The sequence below is a fragment of the Pan paniscus genome, chromosome 17 (genome assembly GCF_029289425.2).
Source record: "Pan paniscus chromosome 17, NHGRI_mPanPan1-v2.0_pri, whole genome shotgun sequence".
NCBI lineage: Eukaryota > Metazoa > Chordata > Mammalia > Primates > Hominidae > Pan > Pan paniscus.
Genome location: NC_073266.2, coordinates 70,738,262 through 70,754,640, shown reverse-complemented (window position 1 = coordinate 70,754,640; position 16,379 = coordinate 70,738,262). Strand labels below are relative to the sequence as shown.

At 34.4% G+C, this 16,379-nt stretch overlaps 1 protein-coding gene across 5 annotated transcripts in view; it reads right to left on the bottom strand.

Annotated features, from left to right (window-relative positions):
* Positions 1-16,379, bottom strand: part of DCC (DCC netrin 1 receptor) — a 1,195,251-nt gene that overhangs the window by 305,240 nt on the left and 873,632 nt on the right. For all 5 annotated transcript variants that reach the window (XM_034943737.3, XM_003827228.5, XM_034943736.3 and 2 more), the window contains one exon: positions 15,424-15,473. In XM_034943737.3, the coding sequence (XP_034799628.2) occupies positions 15,424-15,473 (50 nt within the window). The remainder of the gene's footprint in view (positions 1-15,423; positions 15,474-16,379) is intronic.

Sequence of the window (16,379 nt, the reverse complement as noted above, 5' to 3'; positions counted from 1 at the left end):
TAAGATCAAAACTACATTCCTGGAAAATACTCTCAGAAAAAAGATACACCAATTTTATTAAAGAAAATAATAGGCAAATCTACATATCTGCATAATACCCCAAGGAAAAGTAGACTTCAAAGTGCATGATGTCACAGACTTACATCCTTCCTTCACATACATACTTCCAAAAAATCACTGAATTTACTATCAACTATAGAGAAAAATCAATCATACAGGTGAATGATTGAAACACACTTTTCGTCTAGTATTCTAAACTGAATCTCCATATATGGAATTTGTAAATACTTTATAACTTTTAAGTGAAAATTCTTAAGGCCAGCATTTGCTCCCTTTACATATAATTCAAAGTAAGGGAAAAAATTACTAACTGGTCTAATTAGCTTATTATACTACAATTTAGACACCTTACTTTGATGATTTAAATTTCAGATTATTTAAAAATAAGGCCTCTTAAGGAATATCAGTATCTAATTTTTAAACAATAGGTACATAATAGCTGTTGACTAAATGAATCAAGAAAATTAAATTCATGAATAAATAGCTGAATGATAGACACAAGACTATAAACATTATTATTTAAAATGATACGCTGGAGTCGCTTAAGGAAAGAGAACTTTGTTTTCTAACAAACATTAAAAAAATCTGATCATTTCATTTTTGAAAGGCTGAAATAATCCATCACTAATGAAATTATTTATATTCATTGCAAAGATATTATTAAAGGCACTGTGCAATTCTTCTACTTTGGGGGCATATCAAATTATATGTTAGTGTTACAAATAAAAGCATAGCTTATAGACAATAAGCAGGATAAATGTCTATAATTAAAGTTGCCAAAGTAAATGCTAAATGTGGTACTGTTGTGCAAGATGATCACTTGCATTTCACAGAAGGTGTAGAGGTGTCTCTCATTCATCAACAACAATGAAGATGGAGGAACCATTTTCTGAGCTAAACAATAAAGATGTAATCTGGAGATACTTATACACAGATTATACAGCCTCATCTTTGTAATCATCTTCATGTAAAGGAGGTTGCAAAACAAGATAGCCAGGTAGAATAATTATTTGGATCTAGTCTATTGCTACTTTTCCAAGGAATTGGAAGAAAGTAAAGGCTCATAGTCTCATAACCAAATTTGTAAGATATATGTGTTCATGCTAAAGAATTTGACCTTTCTTTTGATGTCTTCTTTTTACCTTTGTATGTTCACAGCCACAATATAATTAAGTCAGCTTTTTTCCTTTCTTTAAACTACATTTTTTTTTTCCTGTGGTGTCCTAGAGCCTACAGAGGGAATTGAGAGAGATGCTTAGAAACTGGCAATCCTAGCATCCGCCCTTCTCTAGAAGTAAGCTATTAAATGTTCAAAATCTGGCTCTGTAGGTGAAAAAATCTTTAATTTGTAGCATTTGCTGAGTTCTGTGGTGCAAATACACCGAAGAAGGCCAGTTTCAATCTGCCAGCATAATGTCACTGAAAACAGAGCTGGGAGGAGTTGTGTATTTTCACCCCACAGATACGATATGAATAACCTAAAGGGCATAGATAATAGTAAAATGCAGTAAAAGAATGAGGAACTGTTACGTGTAACATATGTGATACATTTGCCTTTAATATAATTTGTTTAATTATAAGGCTATGTAATTGAATTTTTAATAATTGCTGTGTTTAACATAGGGCTCACAAAATTCTTAAAACATTAACAATTGATTCCTGCAAGACAGTACAACCTGGCTCCAGTACCCCATTACCCTCATCCCAAGGAGACCAATCTGTGTTTTTGCATAGCTTTGCCTTTGCATATTATACCAGGATGTCACATAAATCTTTGTTTTTAAAAGATTTTATTCCATTACAAAAGTGTGGAAACCTTTTATTTAATTAGACTTTATTATAGTGGGATCTGTAGATCATCTCCCTTTATACTATTTGGACTGCAATTTGAAAACACAAAGTTTCTGGCTTAAAGACCTACTGAATCAGAAGTAGCAACAATGGTCTGGAACCATTAGGAAATGTATATTATACTCAGAGAAAATGCAAGTCATAATGCTGGACATACATTTTCAACCAAGCATTATTAATTTAAATAATAAAGAAAAATAAAACAATTGAACATAAATTAGTTAAGTATAGAAGAAAGGTCAGATAACACTACAACTAATAATGCACTAGAAGAGTGTGTGTTAGGGGAATAGGGAAAAATCTTTGGCATTTTAAACAAGTAACTGGTTTAAGGTATTGTTATGTTCCTTAAAGTTTGAGAACTTTAATTGGGGCCCCTCAACTTTTCCTTTCTCCAAGGTTCAGCTTCATAGACCTCTTATCTCATAAACCCCAAAATCCTTGACTATTATCAAAGTTAAGTATAGTCAGAAAATGCCCAACCTTCTCTAAATGACAGACAAGGGGAAAGTGTCTGCTACCTTTATCATAGGTAGAGAAGTTAATTCCCCATGGAAGAGCAGAAACTCTACTCAAGCCCAGGTGTTATCATATGCCAGTTGCTCACTGATTGCTGACATTCATGGAAGTGCTGAGGTTTTTTGGCTGACAAATAATTTGGAGGACTCTTACGGAGCTGAAGTGTTTAGAAAGTGACTCCTACACAGCATATATTCCATGAATATTTATCATTAAACAAACAAATTAATTAATGAATAAACACATGAAAGAAATAATCCAAGATTGTAACAGAAATAACCTTTAAATTCTTCATTGTCTTTTCTCTGATAAACCTTCCAAATTAAGAGAGCATCTGGATTATTTATTTATTTATTTATTTATTTACTAACAACGTTTTCTTTAAATGCCATTATATTTGATTTCATCAAGGGAATTATCTGTGTTGGCATTAAAAAGAAACACAAATGTATTTTCCTTTCTTTGAAGTATAAGAAAACAAAACCCAACTTGGAAATACTGAAATATAGGCATCTCTAGAAAAATACATGTTGATACTGTAGTCATGGACATGGAAATATATATTCTTTGCAGCATTTAGATTTATCTATGCATAAAAGATAAAAATCTACAGTCAGCTTCATATTTTAAAAAGATATCAATTTTGTTTAAAGTTAGTATAAGGCATTTCTTGACATATAAATCCCTTTTGTGTGAGTCTCTTCAACTTTATCCACATAAAAATAAAATAGACAGCAATCTAGTTAATAGCTACTGCCTCTCAGCTAAAACACAAAATGGTCTGTCAAGTAGACTCCTCTGAAAGATGAGAAATGTTTAGATAAGAGGACCTTGCGTTACTACAAAAAAAGAAAATGGAATTTCTTACTGTTAACCCTGGGACAAAGTTATTTGTAGAAGACACGGTAATTTCCACCAGTTGCATTAAGATTAGATACATAATATGTTCTTAAGTTAATTTTCTGAAGATACAGAATTGTTCCTTAATACTTTCTTTTTCCTACTATTAACAAACTTCTCAATGTATCTGACAAATCCATTTGTATGCAACATACACTTTATACAAAATGCTAGGGAAACGTGAAGATGATTCTCTTAGATTCTGTCAGTTTTACATAGAGTTTTCCAGTAGACTGAGTAATGTTTTGAACAGCTTTGGAAAACTAATGGAGGCTATCATTTTCTATGTGAAAGAACAACATAATAAATGAAATAAGTGGGTTTCATTGTTGAGTGTTATTGAGTATATATATTAAGATTGCATGATGCTGGTGGACATTTGATGAGATTAAACTAAAATAACTTCAAGATAAAAACATATCAGATTCAGTTTAGTATCTAAAGAAGTTATATCTTAAAATATACTCAGACTGGCCAGACACGGTGGCTCACACCTGTAATCCCAGCACTATGGGAGGCTGAGGTGGGCAGATCACGAGGTCAGGAGATTGAGACCTTCCCAGCTAACATGGTGAAACTCCATCTCTATTAAAAATACAAAAAATTAGCCGGGGTGGTGGCACGCACCTGTATTCCAGCTACTCGGGAGGCTAAGGCAGGAGAATCACTTGAATCCAGGAGGCAGAGGTTGCACTGAGTCAAGATCACACCCCTGCACTCCACCCTGGGTGACAGAGCGAGACTCTGCCTCAAAAAAAAAAAAAAAAAAAAAAAAATATATATATATATATACACACACACACACACACAGTTACACTATTATCTGACAACATCTATTCTATACTTAACTAATATATATTTGGTTTAGTTTTATTTACTATTTAAGTTAATAATGACTGATTATAAAATGTATGCCCAGTTTTATGACTTGCATTTTCTCTGAATTTAATACAAATTTCCTAATGGTTGCAGAACTCTGTTGCTAAATAATTAGAGGTGGGTTTTTTTGTTTGTTTTTTGTTTTGTTGGTTTGTTTTTTTGGCCAACAACCCTTGAGGGATGAGGTAAGGCCCTTTTCAGTGATCTCAATTTTCCCATTTAAAACTTTTAATAACAAATATATTATATAACTTGGAATTGAAGAAAAGTCAGAATTACATTCAAAAATACCCTAAGTTTTTAAGCTTGTCTACTGAAGTTTATTGAGGTATCAGTTGTGCTCTCTTAAAAACCTGCTGTCCCGCTGATGTGCTTTTTAGGTCCCATGGGGAGAAATACATAGCTTGAGGTACAGAATCTTCCATGTAGGTTCACTACAGGAAAAAAACCGAAAAGTCAGGGAAATGTGTTATTTTGATTCCTCTTCTAGCTCTCCTTTCTCAGCACATTTTAGAACCAAAACTTTCAGTTTCCACCAACGGTTCTGATGTCTCCTAGCTGCTGATCTAGACCTTACCTTTGTCTGGGAAAAATTCCCACTGAGAACTTAAGCCACTTGAATGCAAGGCTTACTTTTGTATTCTGATTTGCATCCCTTCCCTTAGCATTGGGCCCTATCCGAAACATTGTGTCCAAATGACCAACAGCCCTGGCTGGGGCTCAAGTCCCTGTGCTGCTACTCAGCCCTTCTCTGTGTGACACTGGGGCATATTATCTCATCTCTCTAAGCCTCAGTGTTCTCTCTGTAAAATTGGGATAATAATGCAGCCCACTGACCTTACTAATTTTCTGTTATCCATCACCACTCTGCCCCATGCCCATTTTTTTCTTCCATAGGTAGCTTAGATCCATGGGTTTTCTTTTAAATCACTCCTTTGCAAAAACGATTAATCCCCCTGACCCGTTCTTCCCTGGAAAAACATCAAACTGAATAAAACCCAGCTATCTGCCTACCCCAAGCCAGCAACTGAGCAATCAACCATGGGGAGAAAAACAAACATGATTGTGTTGGTTAGTTTCACTTTAAATTCATGACAACCAGTCTCAAATGGTCAGTCCACAGTACTCAGCAATCATAATGTCATGTATATTATGACTTCTTTTCTACAATCTGAGATAACCATTTCCCACCTTTTTCCCTGTTTTGAAATCCTCAATACTTGTTCCTCCAAGCCTTCATACTCTGATGACCTTTACTTACACTTATCGTCTCTGCAGCTCAAATTGACTAATATATCAGCATCCAGACCTGTTCTCTCTGCCTTTGCTCAACTTACCAAGATTCAATTGTCTGTGCCCATTCATTTGTATACTGGATCCTGTGTGTTCTTGCCTCCTCAAAGGATTGCATTCCTGCAATTTTCTATTCTCTCTTCTGCATCATTGCTGTGTCTCTTTTACTGCTTTATTTCTAAAAGTTGTGGTTATCTCTCATGTTCAAAAATGAAACAACAAAAATAAATGAAACAAACAATAACACCTCCCTCAAGCCTACCACCTCCTAAAGACACTATCCATCTCTTCACTCCACTTCAGAGCAAAACTCCTCACAAATATAATCTATAGTCACTCTACTTAATCCCTTCATACTCTCTCTCGAATGTCATATCTCCCTCCCACAGTGGTCACCTTACTGACATGATTTACTGTATCTCTCATTAGTATGTGACATAGTTAACAGCTCCCACCTTTTGGAAACATTCTTCCCCACCATGACATCTGTGAAATCACCCTTCCTCTTTTTATCCCTGTCATATTCCTCCTCATCTGCCCAATCTCTAAATGTTAAGTATTCCAAGTTTCTGCCATATTTTTTCTAACTGTAGTCTCTCCCTAAGTGTTATCAATATGACAGTGACTCCTAAATTTATATCTCCTGGCATGACCTGTCATCAGAACTATTATCATATACCAAATTGTCTACATGATTGACATTCCTAATTGTATATTTAATAGCTATCTCGAATTCAAAATGTCCAAAAGTGATTGTTCCCTAAACCAAATCTTATCTCATTAAGTAGCTCCACAATCTGCTTACATTTTATAGCCAAAAATCTACTCTATATCCTTGATCTTGCTCTGCCTTCTGCCCTATAATCCAATAACCAATTTTGTTGGCTCTAGATCCAGCACAGACCCTGATTGTTTCTACTTCCCTCTCCATCACCTCCTATGACTCCTAGGTTCCTGCTACATGATCTCACATGGAGCACTTGGTTGTCTCTTAACTGGTCTTCCTGCTTCCTCTACGTTCCACCCCCTGATAATTTTCCCACAGAAGTCAGTGTAATTCTTAAAAAAGGTGAATCTGATTACTCTCCTTTCAAAATGCTTTACATTGTCCATAGAATGAAATCCCAACTTTTACCACACCCTACAAAGCCCCGCCAGATCTGGCCGCAACCCAGCAATCCATCTTCTATTCTATTCTCATTTCAGCTTCACAGTCATGCAAAGATAGTTCCCTCCTTACTGCTTTTGCCCTAGTTGTTGGCATCACTTGAAATATGTTACTCTGAGTGTGCACAAAGCTGATCCTTTTCTATTCACGCCTCAGCTCATCTCCTTAAGAGTTCCTTCCCTGACAATCTGATTTAAATGAGGTCCTCAAATTCTATCGCATGACTGTTCTTGATTTTCTTCACAGAACTTACCACTCCCTTGTGTCAATTGTTAATTAATTTGTTTATAAGTCTATTTCCATGTATTAGAATATAAGTAAGCTCTAGAAAAGAAGGCATTTGATTGCTTTTGTTATAGCTTTTCTAGCAACAAGCACAGTTCAAAATTGGTATTTCAGAATTAGTTTTATAATATCTTATAGGATTATTAAAAGCAATAAATGAAATTCCGCTTTCATTGCTTAGCACATTGCCAGGCACAAAATACCTTTGGGAAAGGTTACTGCCATTATTACAGTTATAATTTGGTATTCATTGAATGTGTGTCTAGAATATTGACTACAATAGCTCATGTTAATGTGTTAAATCTTTCAATAAATTGCTTGCATTTTAAAAGTTGTTTTATAATATAAATAACATTCAAAACTATACTACTGAATAAAGTTTTTGCACATGGGTGAATGGTTCAACATCTTTAAAATCAAATCACATAGTTAGCAACTGCTTTTACCTACTGGTAGGGCTGAACTTATTCATGTCTTCTAACTAATCAACCATTCCAACTATAAGGGCAACTTCCATGAACTAAATTAAAATCAGAGACCTTATCACTAGACCTAAGTTCATTTAATTTAAGCCCATTATTAAACCTCCCACTTTTCAAAAATGCATGACTTGAGGGAAATCTCATTAAACTTCATGGAAAGGCTAAAGTGAGCTTTGCCTTCAGAGCCAAGCAGAAATGGAGCCATTAGAAATGTGTGTGATGAAGTATAAATTATAAGGTCATATTAAAGTGAGGCTAGAACTCAAAAGAGAATGGTATTCTATCATATATTTTAATCTCTTTTTGTCAAAATCCTTTGTGCAAGTATACTCAATGGCAGTGACTGCAATAAATTGGAAAAGACAAAAATATAACATTCTCAAAACACAACAGAAAAATGATGTATTTTATGTATATAAAATATGAAAGATGAGAAAAGTCTAGAAAATGTTTTCCTAAGTCCTATTTACATTAATAAAAATTCATATTGACATGGAGATTTAATCATGTCTCTAACTTATTCAAATCTTCTAACAGATGTCACAGAAGGTTCTCAATATCCTATTCTAGTTATGCATAAATGTCCTTTATAACTATTTCTTGATTCACTTCTGCTTTCCATAAATTTATTTTTTCACTTAATATATATTATTATTTTAAATTAATTGAGATAAGAAGGTATTTTTGGAGGAAGATGAGGTTCTTCAATTTATGGAGTACATTGTTCTCATTTGTAACGTTATAATGACGTTAAGTAACTTTGACAGAGTTTTAAAGTTTGTATTTCATCTAAAATGTTTTTGTAGAAAAAACAATTGGTAAAAAAGCTGAGTTAAACAAATACTTCTCATAGCCTTTAATATCTCCAATAGGAAACCTCACATATTTCTCACAATTTTTTAAGCCATAGAAACCTTGTTTCTTGGGAAAGTACCAAAGGCCGGGCATGGTGGGTCACGCCTGTAATCTTAGCATTTTGGGAGGCCGAGGCGGGCGGATCACGAGGTCAGGAATTCAAGACCAGCCTGGACAATATGGTGAAACCCTGTCTCTACTAAAAAAAAATAAAAAATTAGCCAGGCATGGTGGCACATGCCTGTAGTCCCAGCTACTCAGGAGGCTGAGACAGAAGAATTGCTTGAACCCAGAAGGCAGAGGTTGCAGTGAGCTGAGATCACACCACTGCACTGCAGCCTGGGTGACAGAGCAAGACTCCATTTCAAAAAAAAAAAAAAGAAAAAGAAAAAAGAAAAAGGTAAGTATTCTCTCAAATAGACTTTAGGAAGGGCTGCTCTGAGAAAATGAGTGATAGTGTAATACAAAGATATGCTTTGAATTTGCAAATTTGCAGAGTATTCTCTTATTCAACTTAATTACAGAAAGCATTTAAGTTGGAATGATGCATTTATGTTGTTTAAAAACTAGTTATCCATTAATTGACTATTTTATTATTCCTCTAATTCATGGTTGATCTTTATTCATTGACTGTAATTTCACTGAAAAAAGGCGTAAACTGTTGAGTTTTTGGAACTTCAAAAAAAGTCTAAGAATCAATTTAGCAACTGGTCAGGAGCTCTGGTCTAAATTCTGATGGAATATGAGACAAAATTATGTCATTTACAGTTTCTTTGGAACAATCCTATGTTTATGTTTCTGGTTTCCTCTTATTAAATATGACAGTTGGCTTTTTCAGCAGATTTTCTAAAAACAATTTATAAATGTGGAATTTTGGAACGGAAGTATTCTGAAAGCACTGGCAATAATGGGAAGTGAGGCATCTCTTCCTAGCCAATTAAAGCATCTGTCTGTATTCTTGACCACTGATTCATTAAATTTTTCATTTCTCTATAAGAAAGGGGATCTAAAATTGGAAAACTGTTTTATTTCTCAATTAAATGAAGCAAAAGGGAAATTAATTTTTTGATGAATTGGTTTCTTTGCTCATTTATAAAGTAAGGTGGGATACGAAAAGTAAAATAGTGGTTGCCAGGGATTCTGTAATTGGGTAGAACTCATCTTCCCAAACTAAAACTTAGTATCTATTCACCAATAACTCCCCATTTCCTCTCACATTCCCACATAAGGAATGTGATCCAGAATTTGCCTTCATGGAGCTCACAGTTGGGTAAGAAAACATGTGAAAGAACGTTCACTTTTCATCTAGCCACACTTAATCTGTTGCAGCCTTTCAAAGTTGACATTATTTTCTCATTGATAAAATGAGACGGCTGGATAGAGAATGTCTAAAATCTCGTGGCTTCAAACATCTATGACTGTGTGGGGAAATGGGGACTTACTGGTGAATAGATACTAAGTTTTAGTTTGGGAAGATGGAAAATATTCTAGAGATGGAAGCTGGTGATAGATGTACAACAATGTGAATGTACTTACCACATTTAAACTGCACATTTACAAATGCTTAAATTTGTATTTAATTTAAAAATTAAATTAAATTAAAAAATGGTAAATTTTATATAAAGTTGTTTTACCACAATAAAAAAGGATCTATTAAGTAAAAAGACAGGAAGGAAGAGATCTGAAGATGAGTTCTACCCAAATTATAGACCAAACACAGTCTTATCCTTAAGGGAGTCTCACAGATTCTTACAAATTATCTGATTCTTATGTAATATAATCATTTATATCCAGTCTAGTCTTTCCTACAAATTCCAAACAGAAAGACTAGACTGTAAGAGCCCCCAGGAAATATTGCCTTCCTTACAATTATGCTCCTACTCCCCACCCTTCCTAAAACTTTCAATCATAGTTCCCTGGACATTATCTATGCTGAAAAATCACCATGTAATGAACAGATGAAGGAATCAATAACTAAAATAAATATAAGAGATCTACACCTACTTGAAATAAATGGATGGATAACTAGGGCAAATACTATGCTCAGGCAGAAATGCTCTGTGTTATGATTGAGGACAAGTGTCACTGTTAAGCTTGTGAGAGTCAACATTGTTGTATTTAAATTGTTCATTAATAAGCAAATGCTGGTTCTAGTTTATCTTTAAATAAATACAATCATCTGCAGTCTCATATATATCCTCTTTCTCTTCACCAAATCCATTTTTTAAACCTACTACATTTGTGAGGAGAGGGCTCAGAGCTCTGGGTGCAGGAACTCAGCAGCCAAAGTGTATTTTATAAAGGACTTAGGGAAACATGAAGAAGCATGTTTTTCCATGGGCTGCCTGAGGCCTATGACTCCATACAACACACAGGAGAGAAATGAACATTGACTAGAAGAATGGTGAAAGCAGAGAAGTGGGTCCAGACCCCTTTTCTAAAAGTATGTTTTCAGAGAGATTGTCACGCAGCAGGGAGGTGTGTGAACTGAAACCCCTTCTGAATGACCAAGAGAAGATAACCCCAATTTCAGAAAAAAAATACAAAACTGAATACACACATACACATACCCCAGACACAGAGGATCTGCAATTTAATATCATAACTCACATTTTTTCCATGCCTCCAGCTTTTCCCCATCTCCTCCCTTCCCACTAGGAGTCATATGCAAATGACTCACTCAGCCACCCACTTGGCTATGGACTTGGCTAATAAGAGAAGCATCACTAGCCCAATGACAGGGTATAGAGACTTCCATCAAAATCCAACAAGTTGCACCACATCCTCAAAAGCATGTCCTTCTGCAGTTATCCCATAATACACTTAGATTTCCTCTGTCTTGTTACACACAAACACACACAAAGAATGTTAAAATATCTGTTAAAAATGATCAGTTTGCTTTGCAGAGTAGAAACTTGCTGTTCTCCTACTGTATAGTTTTTGCATAAAGGAAATCATATGATTGCTGAACTCAGGCTTGAGTTATTTAAGCATGCCAAGTTGTGCTGAAACAAGGGAGAGTGAGACACTTTAAGACGTAGGAAGGCACTAGAAACTTTTTCTTCGGTTGCTTTGAAGGCACCATGTACAATATCAGATTGTGAGTGACTGAGTACCAGCTTTTAGGAATGCAACAAAAAGACATTCACATAGATGCATCTGGTGTTCAAGAATAAGGATTTCAACAGCAGAGAGGTGTGAGGTGATATAATGAGAGGAATCCATCAATTTGCATTTAAAAATCTAAATCTGAACAATGATCTATGCCTCATAATATACTGGGGTTTTGGGGGGAAAGGGGAGTTAATACTTCATTCCTTGCAATCACTCTGTAGTGCTCAGTCAATATTTATCTGAACTAGTGAGTTGACTGGTATACTGAAATTGATTTGTGTTTTCGCTAATTCTTTAATGGTAAAATGGTTGAGAAAAGGTATAATGGTTAGAAACACAGGCACAGATGTTTGAAGCCACAGGAGATTTTAGAGATTCTCTATCCAGCTCTCTCATTTTAAAATGAGAAAATAATGTCAACTTTGAAAGGTTCAACAGATTAAAGTGGCTAGAGGAACAGTGAATGTTCTTTCACGTTTTCCTACCCAACTGTGAGCTGCATGAAGGCAAATTCTAGATCACATTCCTTATTATGTATGACATTAAAACAGGTACAGAGTAAGTGTTGAATAAATAAAACTGAGACACGTGACTTTTCACAGGTTCAAAGAGTTAATAAAAGGACCCAAGCAACTTAAATTCTATCATTCTCTAAACATTATTACTCATCAGAACTTTTAGATTGAAACATAGGGAAGTATTAATATTTGTGTCCCAACATTAGCTCTCTGCATTCTGTAAATGTATCCTTTATGTTCCAGCCAACTAATTAAGTTGTAGCATGTATTTGAAATATATAATAATTGAATCAATAATAATTGAATAATCATCAAATTTCAAATTAAATTCTTAAGGAAATTATTCTTATAAAAAGTCTTCCTAATAAAACGTAACATTTTAAAGTCCATTTCATAAACCATTATCTTTTTCTGGAAAAGATACTATTTCTTGTAACAAAATTTTGTATGAGAAATAACCATCTCATTATGACCCAGTTTCACCTGACATGTAACATGTGTAAGTCAAGCCATTAGTACAACAAAAAAATTGTGTTCATAGTTAGCTTGTAGAAAAGGAATCTAATCTGTTCTGCTATTACAACTTTGTAAAAATATTCTACCATACTGGGTTTTCAAGAATGATACAGTAAGAGAATTTTGTTCTTGGTTCCATTATCTAGATGTGTAAAGACTTCTCTGCTTAATTATTATGGAACATGATTTCTGGGTCCAGTTGGCTTATGGGTGACCAAGACCTTAACGAGTACCTAGATTGTGATCATATGTCTTATAACAACCCCTCAGTTTTATGTACAGAGATCCTAATAATCTTTCTGCAAAAATGTTAGTTGCACCAAGTTATTTCATTTACTATCAATAAAAAAATCAATTGTGTTCTATATTTACAAATATGACATAGAATAAGTTTTCAAAGTGTGTTCTCTTCCATCTTAAAATCCCAAGTAAAATAAATTACGTAAAAAATTCATGAATTGAGCATGGTCACTCATGCCTGTAATCTCAGCACTTTGTGAGGCCAAGGTGGGAGGATAGCTTGAGGTCAGGACTTTGATACCAGCCTAGGGAACATAATGAGACCCTGTCTTTCAAAAAACACAAAAATGAATTAGCCAGTCATGGTGGTTGCGTGCCTGTAGTACCAGCTATGCTAGAGTCTGAGTCAAGAGGATCACTTGAGCCTAAGAGTTCAAGATTGCAGTAAGTCATGGTTGTGTCACTGCACTCCAACCTGGGCAACAAAGAAAGACCTTGTCTCTAAAAAATAAAAAAAAAATAAAAACACCCTGGAATTCTGTTAGTATTAAAAAAGAACACATTATTTATTCAACTATAATGTTTCTTTTTAAATACAGTTTGTTCCTCGAAATGGTAACAGTCAGGGGTAAACATTAATATATTTTAAAACTTTTCATCTATTTCAAAGAAAAGACAAATATCAAAATAGAGTATTACATTTGCCTTTGTCTGAATCAATACACTGAGAATGCAAAAAGTGGTGTTTTGATCATCCAGTTTCTTTTCTGTTGAAAACAGTCTGAGATAAAAATTTATAATTCATAGTTTCTTAGAAGCTATGAAATAAGATCAGAGAGAGGAAAAGGAGAGAGGGAGTGTGACTTTCCAGTGCCTGGGCATACTATTTTCATTCTGAAAAGTGAATGAATAATTTAAACTTTCTAGCAGTGCAATGTTCCAGATATCAACTACAAGAGGATAGAAGTAGAAGTGTTTGTATTTGCTTGCTGCAAGCAAGCAAATTAGAGAAGAGTAGAAGCTGTGATATTTGTGTGTGTGTGTGTGTGTATATGTGTGTGTGTGTGTGTGTGTGTGTATAATATATATAGTCAATTTTGCAATCCAGGAATTCCCTCTTCAGTAAAGTACATCCATATTCAAATACAGTTAGCATCCAGGGTCATTCAGTAATGCCTTATACACATTTCAGATGAAAACATTCATCTTTTCCTGGAGTACACTCTTAAAGGGTATGAACACACAAACACAAAATAGCTTGTATATCAATTTCTATATTCTGTCCTGGAGGAAAAATATAAAGTGAGTGAGGATTCTAACAATGATGAATTGTTAAACAAGAGACACTACAATATGTTTCCCAAGTTTCATTCATTAACAACATACAATAATTGTAAAAATCTACTTGACTTTGACTTGGCAATCTCTTAATTTAAGTGGCGCATCTCTAAAGCAGTGTTGTTGCAGATAAAAATGTCATTTGTAGGGTTATGTTAATTTTTGATTATTTTGCTTTAGCTCATTTTTTCCACTAAGTTTAGTTATTTTCTTCTAATTTTATGTTTGCTTTAATAGTTCTTATCCAACATATTGCCTAAAAGTATAAGAGAATAATGCATTCACTTGCTTCAAAAGATAAATTCATTTGACTGAGACAAATCCAATTAACATCACAAGATATGGCTTCCTCATAGATTTTTTACAAAATATGACAAGGCATTTGCACATGGAATGAAGGGATCACTATCAAGTCAGATTCATCGCATACATTTTACTATTACTTTCTCATGATAAGTCAATAAGGAAGATAGTAATTCTTAGGATACTTAAACACAGAAAGAGGTTTGCTAAGGTTGAAAACTTTGCTAAGACCAAATAGTTATGGAAAGAGAAAGCTAGATTTAAAACCCAGAGTATGACTTTTTCTAAGACCTGTATCATTTCTCTGCTGTCTCCCAGAGCTTAGAAATCATTTAGGCCAATTTCCTCACATGAGAAGTACCTAACTGGGGGTCCAAGCATAGTGGCCAGGTGGTGACAGGGTCAAACCAGGTGAATCCTCATTTGTTATACTCTACTAGGTGGCCTTGGCTTATTTCCAACCCTGAGTCACTTGAAATAATGACATGTTTCTAGAAAACTGACCTCTGGCATTAGGCTACTTCAGCAATACTAGCCTAAGTTGAGCTCTTTTGGAAGTCATAGCAACATTCCAGGCCAGGAAAGTTCTAACAACTAGGTAACATCGCTACATAAATATAACTGTATTGAAGTTCAAGAATGGCCTTCAATGACTACATTTATAAAGGAAGAATGGGGATGATGATGAAATATTCAATTCTAAGTAATGTGTTAGGAAACAGTCTTTCTTTCTCCTAATTATTTCAATTTCCTCATCTAGCACATCATCATTGCTATATGATAGACTGGTGAATATAGACGAAGCAGATGTCTTTGTTTCCTTATGGAATGGCCTTTGGCCACTAAAACATTCACAAAATCAATGTTTGTTTAATATTTGTAAATCAAAATATTTGTTTAGAAGTAGACAAATATTTCATTTAATTTACTTAAGTCTGACGGAAGAGGATGTGGGATCAATGTCACTTGCTGTGTTGTTCCAGAACATTTCTGCACATGGAAGCCACTATCCTGTACTCAAGACAGCAGTTGGGTGAGTGAAGGTTATACATGATAGGTAATCTTGATAGGTAATGGAGTAGTGAACATTTAGCCAACTTACTCTTGAATTGACCACTTCCAGGGAGACGTTCTGAGGCGGGGCACTTGGCACTAAAAGGAATCAAACAAATTGTCACAGTTACTGCCAAAATCTTGAAAGAAAAATACCACCTGTCTAGTAAAAAGAGAGTGTGGTTTTGTTTATATAGTTTATAATGACAATTAGGTAGGTTAACCGAGGTAGTACTTCAAAAATTTTTGGAGAGATGAAAAATAACTGTATTTGTCTATTTTTTTTTCTCATTTCGCTAGCCAGTTAACTTACCAATGTAGGGAGCCCCCAAAACTGTTATGCAAGAGAACACGGGCAGTGATACCAAACACCACCATTTAATTACAGCCCTCTTGTGATAACTTTCCCAGAGAAACCAATAAAAACACACAGGAGATTTCTTAGAGTAGTTTTAAAGGCTTAAGATATTGCACATTTCAGAATCTGCATAATTTTATGATAAAATATGTCATTCTAATGGTCACCCAGGTTTCTTAATCCCTGTGATGCAAACTTTATTAGCTCTTAAAAAGTGAAAAGAAGAAATACTTCTCAGTTCTTTTAGCTGTGTAAAATTAAACCTTATGTGATAAATACAAGCAGGTTGCAAATGGCACTTGATGAGTCAATTCTATTAGCAAAGCAGCAGTATATTTTTCTTTGTAGAGTTTCTAGGTACAGTATTTTGTTTTTCTTGCCTACATTTTTATTTAACTACTCCTTTATAGAAGGAAGAACATATACAACTCTCTTTTAATACTTATAATAAATATTTACTCTACCAAAAAAGTGAATATTCTATCATGTGAGTAATTTAAAAACAACCACTTATTGAATGGCTTTTATGTGTCAGGAACTACTCTAGATGTCTGGGATGAAAAATAAATGAAATAAAGCTTTTTGCCCCATAATAGGAATAGAAGTAGCATTCAATAAATTGTTAACACATATAAATCTATAAAGTG